The sequence below is a fragment of the Oncorhynchus masou genome, chromosome 20 (genome assembly GCF_036934945.1).
Source record: "Oncorhynchus masou masou isolate Uvic2021 chromosome 20, UVic_Omas_1.1, whole genome shotgun sequence".
Lineage (NCBI taxonomy): Eukaryota > Metazoa > Chordata > Actinopteri > Salmoniformes > Salmonidae > Oncorhynchus > Oncorhynchus masou.
In genome coordinates, this window is record NC_088231.1 from 23,883,984 (window position 1) to 23,909,174 (window position 25,191).

Here is a 25,191-nt window from a genome sequence, read left to right on the forward strand (position 1 = left end):
TATATTATCTCCATCAGTATTACTGTCAGGTTATATTATCTCATCAGTATTAATGTCAGGTTATATTATCTCATCAGTATTACTGTCAGGTTATATATCTCATCTATTACATCAGTATTACTGTCAGGTTATATTATCTCCATCAGTATTACTGTCAGGTTATATTATCTCCATCAGTATTACTGTCAGGTTATATTATCTCCATCAGTATTACTGTCAGGTTATATTATCTCCATCAGTATTACTGTCAGGTTATATTATCTCCATATATTACTGTCAGTATTTATCTCATCAGTATTACTGTCAGGTTATATTATCTCCATCATCAGTATTACTGTCAGGTTATATTATCTCCATCATCAGTATTACTGTCAGGTTATATTATCTCCATCAGTATTACTGTCAGGTTATATTATCTCATCAGTATTACTGTCAGGTTATATTATCTCCATCAGTATTACTGTCAGGTTATATTATCTCCATCAGTATTACTGTCAGGTTATATTATCTCCATCAGTATTACTGTCAGGTTATATTATCTCCATCAGTATTACTGTCAGGTTATATTATCTCATCAGTATTACTGTCAGGTTATATTATCTCCATCATCAGTATTACTGTCAGGTTATATTATCTCTTCATCAGTAACTACCAGTTACTCCAGACCAGTACCCCTCCCGTCCTCCCCAAACACACACACACACACCTCCTTTTAAGTCTTTCTTCAGCAGCTGGTAGTGAGTGGTCTTTCCTTTGTTTACAGTGCTTACCGCTAACCTAACCACGGGATCAGACTGAACAGAACCGGTTCCGTTTCCGCATTTTATGAACTGTAAGCAATTTTAAACACTTTAAAAAGAAGAAGAAGAAGAACTAGATAGCTAGCTAGTTACATAGCCACGGTAAACTTCTCCATATGGTTGGAAGTTTTTCACAATATGTCTTAACAAATGCATTGGCCAGGTGGTGGATTGAGGATATTGAACAGAGAACAACAAAACAAAACGTTTAAGTTAACAATTATAGCTATTATATTTCGTTAGAATAATTTGCTATATTATATGTATTACTAGATGTGAACAGTAAGAAATATAGATTAGCAGAATTAGCCATCTGTTGCTAGCTAATAAACTAGGCTGAACTGCAGCGACACCGGTACACTTTTAGCCAGCTGTTGTTCTTAATCGCTTTTTGAAAACAATATATAGCTTTTCTTCCTCTGTATCGTCTGCAAAACACATTCCGATGAATGCCACGGGTCTTGTGTAATTTATTACTCTGAATAATTGTGTGTGAAAAATCTAACCTTTGCGGGGTGAATGTAATTTTCTTGTTAACATTTTGTTCGGCCACCTGTACTTTACTTTTGTTGCTAGTCGATTCTCAATCAAACTTTAATCATTCTCGACATATTTTTTATTTATTTTTGTACATTTCAGCGAACTGTTTGACTATGATTGACAGCCATGTAAACCAATGACAGGACAGATAAAAGTTTCGTGTACACTATCGTTGGCATGGTGACTCGTTGATATTACACGATTCTAGGAAAACGGAGGCGGGACAGTAGTTAAGCACGGGTGGATGCACTTTCTCGGTTGTATATATGGATTTTTTTTTTGACCAGCAATTTACGGACAATAATTAAAGTTTGTAAACTATCTTTATATTCATTATAAACACAAAGACTGAAGACTAAAGGGCGACAGTGCAGTGCTAGTGATACAAATAACAACTTATCATTTGTTTCGTTATCGTCTTAGTTTGTTAGATACGCTTGCTATGGCTACCTAGCTAGCTACTTGTAGCCAGCTAACGTTAACTCAGTTAGCTCTCTATTCTCGTCCTCTCATGCAAAACAAGCTGCTAAGCTTCGCTAGTTCTCTCTTTGACTAAGTTTAGCTCACTTGTAGGTTTATCAGCAGTTAGCAAACACAGCGAGAGGAGAGGAGGCTCTCTTGTTGCCACGCAACTGTATGACCCCCTGTCTTCAACACCTGTTGGAAAGGTGAGTCGTGAGTTACCGCCCTCGGTTTTGAAATCATCCTTCCCATTGGACAATGCATTGCGTCTTCTAACCCCACCCACGGGCAGGTGTGGTTTTGTATCAGTAGTTGAGGTACATTCGTTCACCAAGGAGTGTTGTTAGAACTCAATATTCATTCCTTGGCATTCTACATGGCATTGCGTTTAAACAATTGACTTCGGTGTTTATTCATCTCATAGTTCGTTTTCCTTTTACATGACTTCTTGAAGGAGTGTATATTTGGGAACTTTCTCTTCTTTCCTGCATGGCTATAAGACAGTGCTTCCCAAACGTCTTGTTGAGTACCCCCAACCGTTCAACTTATTTTATGTATTCCAGTGTTATCCTACTGGTCAACTAAGCACCAATACCTTCATTGGTAAAAAAACAAACAAAAAAACTGCAACACATCCAATTACTGTGTAACAGCTGGGGGTACTCAAGGAGAGGTTTGGGAAACACTGATACCAAACCCCAATGGTACTGTGCTGACTCAGATGTGTTCTTTCAGACATGTGACTTTGTTATATTGTCTCCTGTCGTCTGTGTGTTGTATTGGCTACCATCACTCACAATGAGTCCTTGGTGCTGTTTGTCCCTCCTGTCTCTCCGTAGGTGACCCCTGCCTGACCTGTGACAAGTCACATCATCCACAGAGAGTGGCACCAGCATGGCAGGGCTGGCGTTAGAGTGGAGGGGCTGACGTCATGCTCTCACCCTGCTGACACATTTTTTAGAAAGCCCTCAACACTAGAACGAGAGAGGGAGAAAAAGCCTTAGAGGGAGACAGACAGCCCTTGACAGTGAAACGAGAGAGAGCGAGAGAGAGGATAGAGAAGAAGGAGGAGAGGAGAGATTAAGCCTCATCAAAAGAAACAACAGTTATCTTTCACAATGCATCTCATTGACTTACCATGCCAGTGAAGCTCATTGAATGGAATTGAGAAACTCACATGAATATTTTCCACCTCTCTCCTCTTCCCTGGTTGTTGTTCTAGACCCACATTACAATATGTTCTCAGTCAACATACCTGGTAGCATAATGGTTGGATAAAGAACTTCAGTAAACTTACCTGGTAACATAATGGTTGGATAAATAACATCAGTTAACTTACCTGGTAACATAATGGTTGGATAAATAACTTCAGTAAACTTACCTGGTAACGTAATGGTTGGATAAATAACTTCAGTCAATTTACCTGGTAACATAATGGTTGGGTAAATAACATCAGTTAACGTACCTGGTAACATAATGGTTGGATAAATAACATCAGTTAACGTACCTGGTAACATAAGGGTTGGATAAATAACATCAGTCAACTTACCTGGTAACATAATGGTTGGATAAATAACTTCAGTCAACTTACCTGGTAACATAATGGTTGGATAAATAACTTCAGTCAACTTACCTGGTAACATAATGGTTGGATAAATAACTTCAGTCAACTTACCTGGTAACATAATGGTTGGATAAATAACTTCAGTCAACTTACCTGGTAGCATAATGGTTGGATAAATAACTTCAGTAAACTTACCTGGTAACATAATGGTTGGATAAATAACTTCAGTTAACGTACCTGGTAACATAATGGTTGGATAAATAACTTCAGTAAACTTACCTGGTAGCATAATGGTTGGATAAATAACTTCAGTAAATGTACCTGGTAACATAAGGGTTGGATAAATTACATTGAATAACAGAACAACAAGAGACAAAACAATGTTCAGACAGACGGACACCTCGTCCAAGAGACGTCATGGAGGACATGGGGGTCTCACAGCCTTACCCTCGCCTCCTCAGCCCCACCAGGGTGGGCGTATCCGGGGGGTGGAGGTGGCCCGCGGGAGGGCAGGGTATGGGTTCACCCTCTCTGGCCAGGGCCCCTGTGTCCTCAACTGCATTCTGAAAGGAAGTCCTGCGGACTACGTGGGTCTCCGCTCCGGTGACCACATCCTGTCCGTGAACGACATCAACGTCTCCAAGGCTTCGCACGAGGACGTCGTCAAGCTGATTGGCCGATGCACCGGGGTTCTGCTGTTGGTCGTCGCCGAGGGAGACCGGGGAGGCCGTCGTCACGGACACGGCGGCACCAACCGCAACCGTCGCCACGGAAACAATTCGGGAAGTCCAGCCGGAGGAGCGGCAGCCGCCGCGGACTCGTGCTCCAGCGACGAGGAGTTGTGTGGTTACCATAACAGCAGCAGCGGAGGAGGAAACAACAAAAACGTGAAGCCTGGTTCCCGTGGTAACAGCGCCAGCGGTGGAGGAGGAGGAGGGGGTGGTGGCTGGTTCAAGCCCAAGCTGGACTCTAAGACCCTGGGTATTAACAGGGCAGAGAGGGTGGTGGCGGAGATGCAGTCTGGAGGAATATTCAACATGATCTTTGACAACTCTTCACACTCCTCCAGCAGCTCAGAGAAAGGTAGCAATCGACCTGTTTTAATATAGCATGATTTTTTTATAATATACTGTACGACATTTTTGGGCTGGTTTCCCCAGACTTAGTTTGATGGAAATTCTCAATTGAAAATGCTTTTTAGTCCAGGACTAACTAGGCTTAATCTGTGTCTGGTAAACTGGCCCTTTGTGTGTTTCTGCATAATGTACCACCATGCTCAAATAAACTAAACCTGAACCTAAACCTTACCTTGACCTTAAACCTAAAGACAGGGTCATCGCTCCTCCTCCCCGTGCCTCGTCTTCCTCGTCTGCGTCGGCCAAGCCTGCGAGGCCCCTGTCAGAGCCAGAGTTCCCCCCGTACCATAAGGGGAGAGGCCGTTCCCATAGCAACCCCAACCTGCTCTCTGAGGAGGAGATGGACAGGGTTCTAATGGCCGACGACTCAGTGTTCCTGGACCGGTTCCATCTGCAGGAGGCAGAGATCCAGGTGTGTGTGTCCCAAAAGGCACTATGTTCCCTGTATAGTGCATTACTGTTGACCAGAGCCCCACACAGCTACATTATCAGCTAGGTTTAATAACAACACAGCTACATTATCAGCTAGGTTTAATAACCACACAACTACATTATCAGCCAGGTATGATACCCACAAAACTACATTATCAGCTAGGTATGATACCCACAAAACTACATTATCAGCTCGGTTTGATACCCACACAGCTACATTATCAGCTAGGTTTGATGCCCACACAACTACATTATCAGCTAGGTGTGATACCCACACAACTACATTATCAGCTAGGTTTGATGCCCACACAACTACATTATCAGCTAGGTTTGATGCCCACACAACTACATTATCAGCTAGGTGTGATGCCCACCCAACTACATTATCAGCTAGGTATGCTACCCACACAACTACATTATCAGCTCGGTGTGATACCCACATAGCTACATTATCAGCTAGGTTTGATACCCACACAGCTACATTATCAGCTAGGTTTGATACCCACCCAGCTACATTATCAGCTCGGTTTGATACCCACCCAACTACATTATCAGCTCGGTTTGATACCCACCCAGCTACATTATCAGCTAGGTATGATACCCACAGCTACATTATCAGCTAGGTATGATACCCACACAGCTACATTATCAGCTAGGTTTAATAACAACACAGCTACATTATCAGCTAGGTATGATACCCACACAGCTACATTATCAGCTCGGTTTGATACCCACACAGCTACATTATCAGCTAGGTTTAATAACAACACAGCTACATTATCAGCTAGGTTTAATAACAACACAGCTACATTATCAGCTAGGTTTAATAACCACACAACTACATTATCAGCCAGGTATGATACCCACACAGCTACATTATCAGCTAGGTTTGATACCCACACAGCTACATTATCAGCTAGGTTTAATAACCACACAACTACATTATCAGCCAGGTATGATACCCACACAGCTACATTATCAGCTAGGTTTGATACCCACACAGCTACATTATCAGCTAGGTTTAATAACCACACAACTACATTATCAGCCAGGTATGATACCCACACAGCTACATTATCAGCTAGGTTTGATACCCACACAGCTACATTATCAGCTAGGTTTGATATATAACGTTAAAACGTTGAAATATATTTTGTCTCCTTCCAGGTGGAGGTGGAAGGGGAGGACTTCTCCCTGGAGCCCAGTGAGGGTATCCTGAACGTGGGCATGATGGTAGGGTACCTGGGCTCCATAGAGCTGGCCTCTACAGGAGCTAGTCTGGAGAGTGACAGTCTGCAGGCCATCAGAGGAAGCATGAGACGACTCCGGGCTGAACAGAAGATACACTCCCTGGTCCTCATGAAGGTACAGGTCGCTTTGGATTGATTAAATGGTCGGTTAGTGGGTTGGTTGGTTTATTGAATGGTTGGTGGGTTAGTTGGTTTATTGAATGGTTGGTGGGTTAGTTGATTGGTTTATTGATTGAATGGTTAGTTGGTTGGTTTGAGTTGGTTCATTGATTGAATGGTTGGTTGATTGGTTAGTTGGTTGGTTGGTTTGGATTGGTTCATTGATTGAATGGTTGGTTAGTTGGTTGGTTGGTTTGGGTTGGTTGGTTGATTGAATGGTTGGTTCATTGATTGAATGGTTGGTTAGTTTGGGTTGGGTTGGTTCATTGATTGAATGGTTGGTTGGTCTGGGTTGGTTCATTGATTGAATGGTTGGTTGGTTTGGGTTGGTTGAAGATGTCATGTGGTTGGTTGATTGAGATGTTTAGATGTCATATGGTTGGTTCATTGAGATGTTTAGATGTCATATGGTTGGTTGATTGAGATGTTTAGATGTCATATGGTTGGTTCATTGAGATGTGTAGATGTCATATGGTTGGTTCATTGATTGAATGGTTGGTTGGTTTGGGTTGGGTTGGTTCATTGCTTGAATGGTTGGTTTGGGTTGTGTTGGTTCATTGATTGAATGGTTGTTTGGGTTGGTTCATTGAGATGTTTATATGTCATATCACTAAATTGTGCTCTAACCTGTGGGCGGGTCGCTGTTGCAAAAACAGACAATCTCTGTTTCCTTCGGGAAAGAAGGACAACAAAGTGTTCTTCTTCTTGGAATAGAGGACGGTGTGTTTCTAAAACACAAGGGATTGTATCGTTTGTTTTCTGATGTTCCTCCCAGGTGATGCACGATTGTGTGCGGCTGTGCAGTGACAGGAGACAGGTTCTCGCTACCTACCCCGCCGAAAAGCTAGCCTTCAGCGCCTGTTGCCCCGACGACCGACGCTTCTTCGGACTGGTCACCATGCAGGCCACCCATGACGACGACGGTCGCTATGGCAATGGTAACCGGGAGGAAGAGGGCGGGCTGAGGACTTCCTGTCATGTGTTCATAGTCGACCCGGAACTCTGTCATCACCAGGTAGGGTTGGACAAAAGGTCAAAGAAGAAGAAAAATAAACAAACTGTTTCAATGACCTCCAGCTAATAATAACATCCATATTAAAAACGGACAGGGGTCCTAGAGTCCTGGGCCCAGTGTTTCCCAAAAGCGTCTTAAGGCTAAGTTCATCGTTAGAACGTTCGTAGGAGCTTCGTTATTAAATCTCCCGAGATGTTTCCCAAACCCATCGTTATTAACGTTGCACTTGAAAACAGTCGTAATCTAACGCCTGGCCTCAGACCAATCGTGGGACAGCTGAGTGAGTAGTCAGATGCTTTTTTTTCACCTTCATTTATTACACAGAAGACCTCCACTAAACATAAAACCACTTAGTTTATCAGTCTCTGCGTGACCACTGATAAGTTCAGAATGAAATTGACAAAAAAATACAAAGTTGCCAATTCCTTTGCAATTGATACAAACAAACAACATATAAAAAATACTCTTCAAATGAAAACCCAGATGACTGTATTAAAATATAAACACACTAGGCTACAGGACTATTACAGTCATATTGAAATACATTTGACGTTCAATCAATTGACTTCTATTTTGCTACTTGTAGGCTACTGTCTGTAATTTGTCTCAATATATTTTATGATATGGTGCCTAACATCTGTGCAATGATTTTATTGGGTAAGCATTAGAATAAGACACCTCAGTATTTGCAGCCGTTGGTGGTAATATCTCTCAAAGAGCTGATCCGTCGTCAGTATTGTGAAATAATTATAATGTTAAAGGTAAGATTGAAATGGAGAAAGCTGATCCTATCAGCATCGACAAATGGTCTTACTGGTTCTGGAATGTTCCCAGTAGATAAAGAGGACTTACTGGTTCTGGAATGTTCCCAGTAGATAAAGAGAACTTACTGGTTCTGGAATGTTCCCAGTAGATAAAGAGAACTTACTGGTTCTGGAATGTTCCCAGTAGTTAAAGAGAACTTACTGGTCCTGGAATGTTCCCAGTAGATAAAGAGAACTTACTGGTTCTGGAATGTTCCCAGTAGTTAAAGACAACTTACTGGTTCTGGAATGTTCCCAGTAGATAAAGAGAACTTACTGGTTCTGGAATGTTCCCAGTAGTTAAAGAGAACTTACTGGTTCTGGAATGTTCCCAGTAGTTAAAGAGAACTTACTGGTTCTGGAATGTTCCCAGTAGTTAAAGAGAACTTACTGGTCCTGGAATGTTCCCAATAGATAACGAGAACTTACTGGTTCTGGAATGTTCCCAATAGATAACGAGAACTTACTGGTTCTGGAATTTTCCCAGTAGATAACGAGAACTTACTGGTTCTGGAATTTTCCCAATAGATAACGAGAACTTACTGGTTCTGGAATTTTCCCAGTAGATAACGAGAACTTACTGGTTTAAATTCTTCAACAACAAATAGGGGGAGGAAAAAAAGTCTAAATGGGATTCAGGAGTCGATTTCTTTTGATAACGACTCAGACTGTAAACTGAATATTAATGTCAACTGTAATTCACTACTATAGATAAAACCTACCATAAATATGCTAAAATCCCATATTTTCAGAAGGGGTTGGAATAACCCGTTGTAAATCTGTGTCCATTGGACAATAAAGTAACCTCCTCCTTCCTCCAGGTCCATGTGGGTGTGGCCAGGAGGTTTGGGTTTGAGTGTACTCCTGATCCTGACACTGGAGGGTGTCTGGAGTTCCCCCCTACCTCCCAGCCTCTGCTCCAGTTTGTGTCCGCTCTCTACCGGGACATGGGGGAGAGCATCGAGGGGGTCCGGGCGCGGGCGTTCCTTGACCCGGACAACGACCCACAGCAGGTAGAGTAGTTTTAGTTCTGTTTATCATCTGTTGTTCTTTTGACCTTCAATCCGAATGGATGTTGTTTTTCTTTACTGTCTTGTTTAGTTTAGTAGAGCTTTGACAGAACTTTAATGTTCAAATACCCACACTGGAGTGCCAGGTGGGGCAGTTTGCACTTTTGGGACGTTGCTATTGGTTTATTATTGGGTTATTAAGCCAGACAAGCTCAACAAGGCACAGAGAAATTAGTAGAAATATGTTTCAAGTATTTGAAATCCAGGTCTAAATGTTATTTATTCATCACTTTTCAATGATTATTATTGTTATAATTGTTAATATGATTGTTATTATTACATTTACATTTAAGTCATTTAGCAGACGCTCTTATCCAGATATTATTATTGTTATTATTATTGTTATTATTATTATATTGGTTATTATTGTTGTTATTATTATTATTGTTATTATTATTATTATTATTATTATTATTATTGTTATTATTATATTGATTATTATTGTTATTGTTATTGTTATTATTATTATTATTATTAGATTGGTTATTATTGTTATTATTATTATTAGTGTTATTATTATATTGATTATTAGTGTTATTATTATTGTTATTATTATTGTTATTATTATTGTTATTATTATTATTGGTGTTGTTATTATTATTATTGTTGTTGTTGTCATTATTATCGCTGTTATTAGTGGTATTATTATTTTAGTTGTTGTTGTTGTTGTTGTTATTATTATTGTTATTGTTGTTGTTATTATTGTTATTGTTGTTGTTAACAGAACCACAGCACCAGTAGCAACAGCGACAGTGGCATCGGTAACTTCCTGCCAGATGAAAAGAGTAACCGTGTCTTATTGGTTGACCTGGGAGGCCATAATCACAACCCCGGTCCACGCCACTGGGACAGCCCTCCTCCTCCCTCGGCCCCGGGCTGGAACCAAGTCCCTCCCGGTGTCGCCCCTGGCCCCCCTCCTCCTCCCCCTCCTCACCTCAACAACAGCTACCCCCCGCCTCTCCCCCCTGCCATCCCCCCTCGAGGGGCCCACTCCTCCCAGCCCTCACTCCACCACTACCCGCCAGGGAAGAGGGGAGGAGGGGCGGAGCAGAGCCTGGCCCAGCCCCAACACCATCAGTCTCAACGCTGGTTACCAGTCCATGTCCTGAGAGACTGGAGACAACCAGGCCAGGCAGGACAAACGCAGGGACAAGGAGGGCTGTGTAGTGATCAGGAGTCCTATGCTGAGTCAACAGATGGCTGGTCATCAACCAACTGTAGCACCCTCCCTCCACCCATGAACAAGATACCCGCGGATCGCTACAGGGCTCCACTACCAGCCGGGGACCTGCCCCTGCCTCCGCAGCCTCCCGGGCTGGCCACGCAGAAGGATGAGTGGGCTAAGAAGCTGTTTGGGGCCGCGGCTGGAGAGAAAGGACTCAGAGAGCCCAAGCAGAATGGGAAGAGACGCGGGAATGGGAAAGACGGGGAGAAGAAGGTAAGAGAGTCATACAGTATGTCGTGTGTGTGTGTGTGTGTGTGTGTGTGTGTGTGTGTGTGTGTGTGTGTGTACTAACAGTAGCAAGGTTGTCACAGCGTGTGTGTGTGTGTGTGTGTGTACTAACAGTAGCAAGGTTGTCACAGCGTGTGTGTGTGTGTGTGTGTGTGTGTTAACAGTAGCAAGGTTGTCACAGTGTGTGTGTGTGTGTGTGTACTAACAGTAGCAAAGTTGTGTGTGTGTGTACTAACAGTAGCAAGGTTGTCACAGCGTGTGTGTGTGTGTGTAGAAGTCATACAGTATGTCATGGTGTGTGTGTGTGTGTCAGTCTGTTTGTAGAAGTCTGAAGTAAAAGCATCAGATTTACAGTGATGTATTTGACCAACTTTTTCTCTAGTAGTAGTACTGGTAGTATCTGTATTGTAGAGCTACAGTAGTAGTACTGGTAGTATCTGTATTGTAAAGCTACAGTAGTAGTAGTAGTACTGGTAGTATCTGTATTGTAAAGCTACAGTAGTAGTACTGGTAGTATCTGTATTGTAGAGCTACAGTAGTAGTACTGGTAGTATCTGTATTGTAGAGCTACAGTAGTAGTAGTACTGGTAGTATCTGTATTGTAAAGCTACAGTAGTAGTACTGGTAGTATCTGTATTGTAGAGCTACAGTAGTAGTACTGGTAGTATCTGTATTGTAGAGCTACAGTAGTAGTACTGGTAGTATCTGTATTGTAGAGCTACAGTAGTAGTACTGGTAGTATCTGTATTGTAAAGCTACAGTAGTAGTAGTAGTACTGGTAGTATCTGTATTGTAAAGCTACAGTAGTAGTACTGGTAGTATCTGTATTGTAGAGCTACAGTAGTAGTAGTACTGGTAGTATCTGTATTGTAGAGCTACAGTAGTAGTACTGGTAGTATCTGTATTGTAGAGCTACAGTAGTAGTACTGGTAGTATCTGTATTGTAAAGCTACAGTAGTAGTACTGGTAGTATCTGTATTGTAAAGCTACAGTAGTAGTACTGGTAGTATCTGTATTGTAGAGCTACAGTAGTAGTAGTACTGGTAGTATCTGTATTGTAGAGCTACAGTAGTAGTACTGGTAGTATCTGTATTGTAGAGCTACAGTAGTAGTACTGGTAGTATCTGTATTGTAAAGCTACAGTAGTAGTACTGGTAGTATCTGTATTGTAGAGCTACAGTAGTAGTACTGGTAGTATCTGTATTGTAAAGCTACAGTAGTAATAGTAGTACTGGTAGTATCTGTATTGTAAAGCTACAGTAGTAGTAGTAGTACTGGTAGTATCTGTATTGTAAAGCTACAGTAGTAGTACTGGTAGTATCTGTATTGTAAAGCTACAGTAGTAGTAGTACTGGTAGTATCTGTATTGTAGAGCTACAGTAGTAGTACTGGTAGTATCTGTATTGTAGAGCTACAGTAGTAGTACTGGTAGTATCTGTATTGTAGAGCTACAGTAGTAGTAGTACTGGTAGTATCTGTATTGTAGAGCTACAGTAGTAGTACTGGTAGTATCTGTATTGTAGAGCTACAGTAGTAGTACTGGTAGTATCTGTATTGTAAAGCTACAGTAGTAGTACTGGTAGTATCTGTATTGTAGAGCTACAGTAGTAGTAGTACTGGTAGTATCTGTATTGTAGAGCTACAGTAGTAGTACTGGTAGTATCTGTATTGTAGAGCTACAGTAGTAGTACTGGTAGTATCTGTATTGTAGAGCTACAGTAGTAGTACTGGTAGTATCTGTATTGTAGAGCTACAGTAGTAGTACTGGTAGTATCTGTATTGTAGAGCTACAGTAGTAGTACTGGTAGTATCTGTATTGTAGAGCTACAGTAGTAGTAGTAGTAGTAGTATCTGTATTGTAGAGCTACAGTAGTAGTACTGGTAGTATCTGTATTGTAGAGCTACAGTAGTAGTAGTAGTACTGGTAGTATCTGTATTGTAAAGCTACAGTAGTAGTAGTAGTAGTAGTAGTATCTGTATTGTAGAGCTACAGTAGTAGTACTGGTAGTATCTGTATTGTAGAGCTACAGTAGTAGTAGTAGTACTGGTAGTATCTGTATTGTAAAGCTACAGTAGTAGTAGTAGTACTGGTAGTATCTGTATTGTAAAGCTACAGTAGTAGTACTGGTAGTATCTGTATTGTAGAGCTACAGTAGTAGTAGTACTGGTAGTATCTGTATTGTAGAGCTACAGTAGTAGTACTGGTAGTATCTGTATTGTAGAGCTACAGTAGTAGTACTGGTAGTATCTGTATTGTAAAGCTACAGTAGTAGTACTGGTAGTATCTGTATTGTAGAGCTACAGTAGTAGTACTGGTAGTATCTGTATTGTAGAGCTACAGTAGTAATAGTAGTACTGGTAGTATCTGTATTGTAAAGCTACAGTAGTAGTAGTAGTACTGGTAGTATCTGTATTGTAAAGCTACAGTAGTAGTACTGGTAGTATCTGTATTGTAAAGCTACAGTAGTAGTAGTACTGGTAGTATCTGTATTGTAGAGCTACAGTAGTAGTACTGGTAGTATCTGTATTGTAGAGCTACAGTAGTAGTACTGGTAGTATCTGTATTGTAGAGCTACAGTAGTAGTACTGGTAGTATCTGTATTGTAGAGCTACAGTAGTAGTAGTACTGGTAGTATCTGTATTGTAGAGCTACAGTAGTAGTACTGGTAGTATCTGTATTGTAAAGCTACAGTAGTAGTACTGGTAGTATCTGTATTGTAGAGCTACAGTAGTAGTAGTACTGGTAGTATCTGTATTGTAGAGCTACAGTAGTAGTACTGGTAGTATCTGTATTGTAGAGCTACAGTAGTAGTACTGGTAGTATCTGTATTGTAGAGCTACAGTAGTAGTACTGGTAGTATCTGTATTGTAGAGCTACAGTAGTAATAGTAGTACTGGTAGTATCTGTATTGTAAAGCTACAGTAGTAGTAGTAGTACTGGTAGTATCTGTATTGTAAAGCTACAGTAGTAGTACTGGTAGTATCTGTATTGTAGAGCTACAGTAGTAGTAGTACTGGTAGTATCTGTATTGTAGAGCTACAGTAGTAGTACTGGTAGTATCTGTATTGTAGAGCTACAGTAGTAGTACTGGTAGTATCTGTATTGTAAAGCTACAGTAGTAGTACTGGTAGTATCTGTATTGTAAAGCTACAGTAGTAGTACTGGTAGTATCTGTATTGTAGAGCTACAGTAGTAATAGTAGTACTGGTAGTATCTGTATTGTAAAGCTACAGTAGTAGTAGTAGTACTGGTAGTATCTGTATTGTAAAGCTACAGTAGTAGTACTGGTAGTATCTGTATTGTAAAGCTACAGTAGTAGTACTGGTAGTATCTGTATTGTAAAGCTACAGTAGTAGTAGTAGTACTGGTAGTATCTGTATTGTAAAGCTACAGTAGTAGTACTGGTAGTATCTGTATTGTAAAGCTACAGTAGTAGTAGTAGTACTGGTAGTATCTGTATTGTAAAGCTACAGTAGTAGTAGTGGTAGTATCTGTATTGTAGAGCCACAGTCCAGACTACCGTTGTACTATGATAGTTAGTGTGTGTGTGTGTGTGTGTGTGGTGTGTGTGTGTGTGTGTGTGCTTGGTTCTGTATTGTATTGCTCCAGTCCAGAATCATATTCTACTATAATAATAGCTGGTGGTCTGGGTTGTGGAGGGAGCTTGTTAGAAGTGAACCCAACATGAGAAAACACTGTATCAAACCACTGGAGTGGAAAATTACTTTCTGGAAATGTCTGGCCACAGGTGCTATCCCGCCAACTCTCTTGGTCTGTCTTTCTCTGTCTCTCTACCTCTCTCTCTCTGTCTCTCTGGCTCTCTCTCTCTCTCTCCTCTCTACCTCTGCCTCTCTCTCTCTCTCTACCTCTGTCTCTCTCTACATCTGTGGCTCTCTCCGTCTCTCTGGCTGTCTCTACCTCTCTGTCTCTCTACCTCTCTCTCTCTGTCTCTCTACCTCTCTCTCTCTCTCTCTCTCTACCTCTGTGGCTCTCTCTGTCTCTCTGGCTGTCTCTACCTCTCTGTCTCTCTACCTCTCTCTCTCTGTCTCTCTACCTCTCTCTCTCTCGCTCTCTCTCTACCTCTGTGGCTCTCTCTGTCTCTCTCTCTCTCTCTACCTCTCTGTCTCTCTCTAGACTCTACACATGTACCTCAGTGTTTGTGGCTTGATGATTAGTTGAATCAGGTCAGGTGTTTTACTACTGGGCTGGAACAAAAACGTGCACTCCTGTTGGTACTCAAGTCTCTCCAGCACACCTTTTAATACCATTTAAAAGACTCCTCTCTCTCTCTGAGAGTAATTAGATGAAGACAATGTCTCTCTCTCTCTCTCTCTGACACAAAAAGCTTCCAGTTTTTTTTGTATATATTTGGATCTGTGGTTGACATGTATTTGATCTTACAGATGTTCTATATAGGGGTATGAATACATTTGCAAGGGATTACAGCCCCAATGGGCCCTGGTTAAAAGTTGTGCACTATACATAAGATGCCAATTATGTTGCTTCCCATCTCCTGTCCCTGGCCTTGACTCCAGACTCAAACCCTGTCTTATTGATTCAATATATGTAGGGATGGACACGTGTTCTGCTCTGGTTCTTTCTCACTCTCTTTGTACAGTCTTGATTATGTGGGTTTTTATGTGCGCCAAACTTGGTGCAAAACCACGCCCACGAGTAGCCAAGCAAAAGCCGCGCTGATTGGACAGCTTGTTCTGACGTAAGTAAGGAAGTAAACGCGACATTTTCGGGTTTGCTATATTGCTGGTATCAAAATAAGAAAAGGAACTCCTAGCGACATCAACAGACAACCAAGCGTTATTGATTTACCTCGCAGCCAGTGGACTGAAGACTGTCGACACTGCTGGAAATATTTTCAAGCTATTAGCTAGCAAGTTTACATTTGCAAGTAGCTAGCTAGCTAATCGAGTGTGCTGCTGTGCTGAGACGGACAACCATCATCAACGGTATTGCTAACGAACGTTAACCTAAACTAAAAAAGCTTCCCCGTTGTCACGTGCGCTACCGTCGCTGCTCCAATATGCCTCGCGAGTGCGCTGTTAAAATGTGCGGCAACAAGCAAAAGACTTGGTCGGCTCTAATGTTTCACCGACTTCCACTGAGTCATCCGGACCGATTGAAACTATGGCTGATTGCTCTGAACAAAGATGCTAATACCGCGACCGATGACCTCAGAAAGTTACTCGTTTGCTCTGAACATTTTCTACCGGGGGACTATTACGAGAAGCTGGGACAGGACAGACACAGCAGGATGAGAATCATGAAAAGTTTCCTGAAGGATACAGCGGTGCCGTCGGTGGCCGTTCACACGCCAGGACAACGTGGAATAATGTCGGTAAGTGTAATCTAACGATATCTGACTGATTGAACAGGGTTATTATTTGTTCCTTGATAAAATTACAAAACGAGGGCGTAGATGCTTGGAACTACCAATGTAAGCTAGCTATCAATCACTGGGTGGGGGTCGCATTGTATTATGGGTAGCGTAGTTTTAGTAAAATATTGTTCTGTTGACATTTCACAGGGCTGTCACTGTACTGGTGAATAACCTTCTCAGAGCGAGCACACAAGTGAAACACCCACATTTTTTTAGTCAAAGAATAGCCAAGTACAACACACACACTTTAGCCAAGTACAACACAATGTCTAAGTTAACTTTCTGCCATTTTCTTGGTGCCTTTATTCATTGTCTTGGGTCAGATACATAATAACATGTCCACATGCAATATAACGGAACCGTGACTTGACTGTATAGTGTTTAGCTTGCCTTGTATTAGACAACAGCATGCAGTTGTTATAGGAAGAATCTCAATTGCATTTCCTTGACTCCTTGTCGTCGCTCTCTCTCTCCCTTCTCGAAAACCAAACCCATTGGATGAGGTCGGAGGGGCGGGACCTCTCAACGTCACATCCAATGGTGTTTGAGAAGGCGAGAGAGGACGCTAGGAATCGAGGAAATGCAATTGAGGTTCTCCCATGGTCTTGTTCAAAGCCCAAATATGATGTCATGCCTACGCGTGTTCTCTCTTTTGTTTATTTAAAAAATGAATAGCGGCATTTCCTGGTGCCTGTGCCTTTTTCTCTCTCACCCAGGTTGAGACGGGAGATGTACCTCCAGGGACTGACTCCCTGTCTGCTGGAGGGGCATCTGGTCCCACCCCACAACGTGGAGGGTCAGGTGTTGCTACGGCTACGACAGGGTTCCTCTCCCACCGGGGTCTGCAGCTGACAGAGCCTGCTTCAACCCCTGGGGCGTACGTGGCTCTGGCTCCCACGTGTTCACTTAGTAAGGTAATGTACACTTAGTAAGGTAATGCAGTTATTATCATGGGGTTCTACTGGCTGTACACTTAGTAAGGTAATGTAGTTATTATCATGGGGCTCTACTGGCTGTACACTTAGTAAGGTAATGTAGTTATTATCATGGGGCTCTACTGGCTGTACACTTAGTAAGGTAATGTAGTTATTATCATGGGGCTCTACTAGCTGTACACTTAGTAAGGTAATGATGTTATTATCATGGGGTTCTACTAGCTGTACACTTAGTAAGGTAATGATGTTATTATCACGGGGTTCTACTAGCTGTACACTTAGTAAGGTAATGTAGTTATTATCATGGGGCTCTACTAGCTGTACACTTAGTAAGGTAATGCAGTTATTATCATGGGGTTCTACTAGCTGTACACTTAGTAAGGTAATGATGTTATTATCATGGGGCTCTACTGGCTCTACACTTAGTAAGGTAATGTAGTTATTATCATGGGGCTGTACACTTAGTAAGGTAATGCTGTTATTATCATGGGGCTCTACTGGCTCTACACTTAGTAAGGTAATGTAGTTATTATCATGGGGCTCTACACTTAGTAAGGTAATGCAGTTATTATCATGGGGCTCTACTAGCTGTACACTTAGTAAGGTAATGATGTTATTATCATGGGGCTCTACTAGCTGTACACTTAGTAAGGTAATGATGTTATTATCATGGGGCTCTACTGGCTCTACACTTAGTAAGGTAATGTAGTTATTATCATGGGGCTCTACTGGCTCTACACTTAGTAAGGTAATGTAGTTATTATCATGGGGCTGTACACTTAGTAAGGTAATGCAGTTATTATCATGGGGCTCTACTGGCTGTACACTTAGTAAGGTAATGCTGTTATTATCATGGGGCTCTACTGGCTGTACACTTAGTAAGGTAATGTAGTTATTATCATGGGGCTGTACACTTAGTAAGGTAATGCAGTTATTATCATGGGGCTCTACTAGCTGTACACTTAGTAAGGTAATGTAGTTATTATCATGGGGCTCTACTGGCTGTACACTTAGTAAGGTAATGTAGTTATTATCATGGGGCTGTACACTTAGTAAGGTAATGCAGTTATTATCATGGGGCTCTACTGGCTGTGGATGGATAGTATGGAAGTAGCCCTGGCTTGTGGGAGCTGGAGTCTATATCCTGTTTCTGTAGGGAGACAGCTTGATGTACCAGGACACCCCCTGGACAGGACACTAGTCTATCTCCTGTTTCTGTAGGGAGACAGCTTGATGTACCAGGACACCCCCTGGACAGGACACTAGTCTATCTCCTGTTTCTGTAGGGAGACAGCTTGATGTACCAGGACACCCCCTGGACAGGACACTAGTCTATCTCCTGTTTCTGTAGGGAGACAGCTTGATGTACCAGGACACCCCCTGGACAGGACACTAGTCTATCTCCTGTTTCTGTAGGGAGACAGCTTGATGTACCAGGACACCCCCTGGACAGGACACTAGTCTATCTCCTGTTTCTGTAGGAGACAGCTTGATGTACCAGGACACCCCCTGGACAGGACACTAGTCTATCTCCTGTTTCTGTAGTGAGACAGCTTGAGACTGTTGGTCCAGGACACCCCTGGACAGGGTCCACACTAGTCTATCTCCTGTTTCTGTCAATCTGGGGTCCAGACAGCTTGGTCCATGTACCAGTACACCCCAATCTGTTGGTCAGGACACTCAGTCTATCTCCTGTTTCTGACTAGTGAGACAGCTTGATGTACCAGGACACCCCCTGGACAGGACACTAGTCTATCTCCTGTTTCTGTAGTGAGGACAGCTTGATGTACCAGGACACTAGTCTATCTCCTGTTTCTGTAGTCCGAGGCAGCTTGATGTCCGGACCAGGACACCCCTGGACAGGACACTAGTCTATCTCCTGTTTCTGTAGTGAGACTCAATCTGTTGGTCCAGACAGCTTTGATGCCTCAGGACACCCCTGGTGATGTACCAGGGCACCCCCAATCTGGACAGGACACTAGTCTATCTCCTGTTTCTGTAGTGAGACAGCTTGATGTACCAGGACACCCCTGGACCAGGACACTAGTCTATCTCCTGTTTCTGTCAGGGAGACAGCTTGATGTACCAGGACACCCCCTGGACAGGACACTAGTCTATCTCCTGTTTCTGTAGTGAGACAGCTTGATGTACCAGGACACCCCCAGACTGGACAGGACACTAGTCTATCTCCTGTTTCTGTAGTGAGACAGCTTGATGTACCAGGACACCCCTCATCCTGGACAGGACACTAGTCTATCTCCTGTTTCTGTATCCTGTTGGTCCAGACAGCTTGATGTTGGTCCAGACCAGGACACCCCTGGACAGGACACTAGTCTATCTCCTGTTTCTGTAGTCCAGAGGGTCAGCTTGATGTACCAGGACACCCCTGGACAGGACACTAGTCTATCTCCTGTTTCTGTAGTGAGACAGCTTGATGTACCAGGACACCCCTGGACAGGACACTAGTCTATCTCCTGTTTCTGTAGTGAGGTCAGCTTGATGTTGGTCCAGGACACTAGTCTATCTCCTGTTTCTGTAGGGAGACAGCTTGATGTCCAGGACACCTAGTCCTCCTGGACAGGACACCAGACTCATCCTGTTGGTCCAGACTCAATCTGTTGGTCCATCTCCTGTTTCTGTAGTGAGTCAGACTTGATGTTGGTCCAGGACACCCCTGGACAGGACACTAGTCTATCTCCTGTTTCTGTAGTGAGACAGCTTGATGTCCAGGACACCCCAGACTCAATGGACAGGACACTAGTCTATCTCCTGTTTCTGTAGTTGGACAGACTTGATGTTGGTCCAGGACACCCCTCATGGACCAGGACACCTAGTCTATCTCCTGTTTCTGTAGTGAGACAGCTTGATGGTCCAGGACACCCCTGGACAGGACATCTAGTCTATCTCCTGTTTCTGTAGTGAGACAGCTTGATGTTGGTCCAGGACACCCCAGACTGGGTCAGGACACCTGTTGTCTATCTCCTGTTTCTGTAGTGAGACAGCTGTGATGTACCAGGACACCCCTCAATCTGGGTCAGGACACTGTCTCCATCTCCTGTTTCTGTAGTGAGACAGTTGATGTACCAGACACCCCTCAATGGACAGGACACTAGTCTATCTCCTGTTTCTGGTCCAGACTCAATCTGTTGGTCCAGACTTGATGTACCAGGTTGGTCAGACCCCTGGGTCAGGACACTAGTCTATCTCCTGTTTCTGACTCAATCTGTTGGTCCAGACTCAATCTGTTGGTCCAGACTCAATCTGTTGGTCCAGACTCATCCAGTTGGTCACCCCCTGGACAGGACACTGTTGTCTATCTCCTTGGTCCAGACTTCTGTTGGTCCAGACTCAGCTTGATGGTCCAGACTCATCCTGTTGGTCAGACTCATCCTGTTGGTCAGACTCATCCTTCCAGACTCATCCTGTTGGTCCAGACTCATCCTGTTGGTCCAGACTCATCCTGTTGTCCAGACTCAGGACCAGACCCCCTGTTGGTCCAGGATCACTTGGTCCATCTCCTGTTTCCAGACTCATCCTGTGGTCCAGACAGCTTGATGTCCAGACTCAGTTGAGACTCACCCAGACTCATCCTGGACAGGACACTGTTGGTCCATCTCATCTGTTTCTGACTCAGTTGGTCCAGACAGCAATCTGTTGGTCCAGACTCAGTTGGTCAGACCCCCTGGTCCAGACTCAATCTGGGTCAGACTCAATCTAGACTCTCTGTTGGTCCAGACTCAGTGGTCCAGACAGCTCTGATGGTCCAGACTCAGGACACCCCCTGGACAGGACACTGTTGGTCCAGTCTATCCAGACTCAGGGTCTGATAGATCATCCTGTTGGTCAGACTCATCTGTTGGTCCAGACTTATCTGTTTCCAGACTCAATCTGTTGGTCCAGACTCAATCTGTTGGTCCACCTCCAGACTCAATCTGTTGGTCCAGACTCAACGTTGGTCCAGACTCATCTGTTGGTCCAGAAGTTGGTCCAGAAAAGACTCAAAGACCAACGTTCTTGTGAGTATCTGTCTGACACTTCCTGTTCCTTCTGTTGATATGTCTTGACCTGTTGGTCCAGACTCATCCTGTTGGTCCAGACTCATCATGTTGGTCCAGACTCATCATGTTGGGTCCAGACTCAATCTGTTGGTCCAGACTCATCCTGTTGGTCCAGACTCATCCTGTTGGTCCAGACTCATCATGTTGGTCCAGACTCATCATGTTGGTCCAGACTCATCATGTTGGTCCAGACTCAATCTGTTGGTCCAGACTCATCATGTTGGTCCAGACTCAATCTGTTGGTCCAGACTCAATCTGTTGGTCCAGACTCAATCTGTTGGTCCAGACTCATCCTGTTGGTCCAGACTCATCCTGTTGGTCCAGACTCATCCTGTTGGTCCAGACTCAATCTGTTGGTCCGGACTCAATCTGTTGGTCCGGACTCAATCTGTTGGTCCGGACTCAATCTGTTGGTCCGGACTCAATCTGTTGGTCCGGACTCAATCTGTTGGTCCAGACTCAATCTGTTGGTCCAGACTCAATCTGTTGGTCCAGACTCAATCTGTTGGTCCAGACTCAATCTGTTGGTCCAGACTCAATCTGTTGGTCCAGACTCAATCTGTTGGTCCAGACTCAATCTGTTGGTCCAGACTCAATCTGTTGGTCCAGACTCGTCATGTTGGTCCAGACTCAATCTGTTGGTCCAGACTTAATCTGTTGGTCCAGACTTAATCTTTTGGTCCAGACTCAATCTGTTGGTCCAGACTCAATCTGTTGGTCCAGACTCAATCTGTTGGTCCAGACTCATCATGTTGGTCCAGACTCAATCTGTTGGTCCGGACTCAATCTGTTGGTCCGGACTCAATCTGTTGGTCCGGACTCATCATGTTGGTCCGGACTCGATCTGTTGGTCCGGACTCGATCTGTTGGTCCGGACTCGATCTGTTGGTCCGGACTCGATCTGTTGGAGCGGACTCGATCTGTTGGAGCGGACTCGATCTGTTGGAGCGGACTCGATCTGTTGGGTCCGGACTCGATCTGTTGGAGGACGGACTCGATCTGTTGGAGCGGACTCGATCTGTTGGTCCGGACTCGATCTGTTGGTCCGGACTCGATCTGTTGGAGCGGACTCGATCTGTTGGTCCGGACTCGATCTGTTGGTCCGGACTCGATCTGTTGGAGCGGACTCGATCTGTTGGAGCGGACTCGATCTGTTGGAGCGGACTCGATCTGTTGGAGCGGACTCGATCTGTTGGAGCGGACTCGATCTGTTGGAGCGGACTCGATCTGTTGGTCCGGACTCGTTCATGTTGGTCCGGACTCGTCATGTTGGTCCGGACTCGTCATGTTGGTCCGGACTCGTCATGTTGGTCCGGACTCGTCATGTTGGTCCGGACTCGTCATGTTGGTCCGGGCTCATCCTGTTGGTCCGGACCCAAACTGATAGAAATGGTCAGATTCATTTTTCTGGAGGTGGAGAAACAGCTGGTTCGGTGAGGTGCTGTCTAGCAGAGCAGAACACTTCAACAGGAACAGCTGGTTCGGTGAGGTGCTGTCTAGCAGAGCAGAACACTTCAACAGGAACAGCTGGTTCGGTGAGGTGCTGTCTAGCAGAACACTTCAACAGGAACAGCTGGTTTGGTGAGGTGCTGTCTAGCAGAACACTTCAACGGGAACAGCTGGTTAGGTGAGGTGCTGTCTGGCAGAACACTTCAACAATAACAGCCTGTTAGGTGAACAGCTTCAACAGGAACAGCTGGTTAGGTGAGGTGCTGTCACTTCAACAGGAACAGCTGGTTCGGTGAAAACACTTCAACAGGAACAGCTGATTCGGTGAGGTGCTGTCTAGCAGAGCAGAACACTTCAACAGGAACAGCTGGTTCGGTGAGGTGCTGTCTAGCAGAACACTTCAACAGGAACAGCTGGTTCGGTGAGGTGCTGTCTAGCAGAACACTTCAACAGGAACAGCTGGTTCGGTGAGGTGCTGTCTAGCAGAACACTTCAACGGGAACAGCTGGTTCGGTGAGGTGCTGTCTAGCAGAGCAGAACACGAGTCGCCCAACGTTTCCACAGCCAGCTGTCTTTATCAGAATGCAGTTTTTTGTACAAATTCTTCTTTTAACATGTTTATTTTTTCTGTCGTTCAGGTGACGCGCAGGAAGAAAGGTCAGGTGGACGCAGCCGTTAAGAAGAGTTCAGTGAAGGACTGTACCAGTATGAGCTCTGCTGCTGGTTCTACCCCCAGCCTCTCCGCCTCCAGCCTCTCCACCTCCAGCCTCTCCACCTCCAGCCCCTCCACCTCCAGCCCCTCCACCTCCAGCCCCTCCACCTCCAGCCCCTCCTCATCCAGCTCTGACAGTAGGGTGTCGTCAGGAGAACCGGACGGAGGACGGAGGTTAGGTGAGGTGCTGTCGAAACACTTCAACAGGAAATGGATCGTGAACTGTCTAGTCGAAGCTCAAGGAGCTTTTCCAGAGAACGTGTCACCAGTGCGGAGCTGCGTTGCGTAATCGGACAATAACCGCGTCTAGCAGAACAGCCAAACAGCTGGTTGGGCTATCAAAGTGACCTGGACGTGTCCCGGGAGCACAGGGGAGAGTGGCAGTCGTGTCCCGAGCGCACTTTCAGGTATCGGTCACTACCTGCAAACGGTTGGGTACAGGGCGTTGCTGGACTCCATGAATAGTCCGTTTGTAAGTCACGACTAAGTATCTACTACAGGGTGTATTATCTAGCAAATACCAGGGTCGTAGTAGTCTCCTATTGCCAGGCTGGTGACTGCTGCCCGGCTGGTGACTGCTGCCCGGCTGGTGACTGCTGCCAGGCTGGTGACTGCTGCCAGGCTGGTGACTGCTGCCCGGCTGGTGACTGCTGCCCGGCTGGTGACTGCTGCCCGGCTGGTGACTGCTGCCCGGCTGGTGACTGCTGCCCGGCTGGTGACTGCTGCCCGGCTGGTGACTGCTGCCCGGCTGGTGACTGCTGCCCGGCTGGTGACTGCTGCCCGGCTGGTGACTGCTGCCCGGCTGGTGACTGCTGCCAGGCTGGTGACTGCTGCCCGGCTGGTGACTGCTGCCCGGCTGGTGACTGCTGCCCGGCTGGTGACTGCTGCCAGGCTGGTGACTGCTGCCCGGCTGGTGACTGCTGCCAGACTGGTGACTGCTGCCCGGCTGGTGACTGCTGCCGGGCTGGTGACTGCTGCCGGGCTGGTGACTGCTGCCCGGCTGGTGACTGCTGCCAGACTGCGGAGCAAAACACAATGGAAACTTTGCAGTACTTCTCTATGGCTGTACTGGGTTAAGGGGTACCTCTCTATGGCTGTACTGGGTTAAGGGGTACCTCTCTATGGCTGTACTGGGTTGAGGGGTACTTCTCTATGGCTGTACTGGGTTAAGGGGTACCTCTCTATGGCTGTACTGGGTTAAGGGGTACTTCTCTATGGCTGTACTGGGTTAAGGGGTACTTCTCTATGGCTGTACTGGGTTGAGGGGTACTTCTCTATGGCCGTACTGGGTTAAGGGGTACTTCTCTATGGTTGTACCGGGTTAAGGGGTAATTCTCTATGGCTGTACTGGGTTAAGGGGTAATTCTCTATGGCTGTACTGGGTTAAGGGGTACTTCTCTATGGCTGTACTGGGTTAAGGGGTACTTCTCTATGGCTGTACTGGGTTGAGGGGTACCTCTCTATGGCTGTACTGGGTTGAGGGGTACCTCTCTATGGCTGTACTGGGTTGAGGGGTACCTCTCTATGGCTGTACTGGGTTGAGGGGTACTTCTCTATGGCTGTACTGGGTTGAGGGGTACTTCTCTATGTCTGTACTGGGTTAAGGGGTACTTCTCTATGGCTGTACTGGGTTAAGGGGTACTTCTCTATGGCTGTACTGGGTTAAGGGGTACGTCTCTGGCTGTACTGGGTTAAGGGGTACTTCTCTATGGCTGTACTGGGTTAAGGGGTACTTCTCTATGGCTGTACTGGGTTGAGGGGTACTTCTCTATGGCTGTACTGGGTTAAGGGGTACCTCTCTATGGCCGTACCGGGTTGAGGAGTACTTCTCTATGGCTGTACTGGGTTGAGGGGTACCTCTCTATGGCTGTACCGGGTTGAGGGGTACTTCTCTATGGCTGTACTGGGTTGAGGAGTACCTCTCTATGGCTGTACTGGGTTGAGGAGTACCTCTCTA

The 25,191-nt window shown here is 44.8% G+C and overlaps 1 protein-coding gene across 6 annotated transcripts in view; it reads left to right on the forward strand.

Moving 5' to 3' along the window:
* Window positions 1-699: 699 nt before the first annotated feature.
* The window catches only part of rgs12b (regulator of G protein signaling 12b), a 164,125-nt gene continuing 139,633 nt past the window's right edge, over window positions 700-25,191 (forward strand). For 3 of the 6 annotated variants that reach the window (XM_064926781.1, XM_064926785.1, XM_064926786.1), the window contains exons 1-7: window positions 874-2,008; window positions 2,642-4,449; window positions 4,694-4,914; window positions 6,102-6,299; window positions 7,119-7,358; window positions 8,983-9,174; window positions 9,956-10,669. In XM_064926781.1, coding sequence (XP_064782853.1) covers window positions 3,747-4,449; window positions 4,694-4,914; window positions 6,102-6,299; window positions 7,119-7,358; window positions 8,983-9,174; window positions 9,956-10,669 — 2,268 coding nt within the window. In that variant the 5' untranslated portion in view covers window positions 874-2,008; window positions 2,642-3,746. Of the gene's footprint in view, window positions 833-872; window positions 2,009-2,641; window positions 4,450-4,693; window positions 4,915-6,101; window positions 6,300-7,118; window positions 7,359-8,982; window positions 9,175-9,955; window positions 10,670-25,191 lie in introns of those variants that run through there. The other 3 variants (XM_064926782.1, XM_064926784.1, XM_064926783.1) reach the window with 3 other exon arrangements.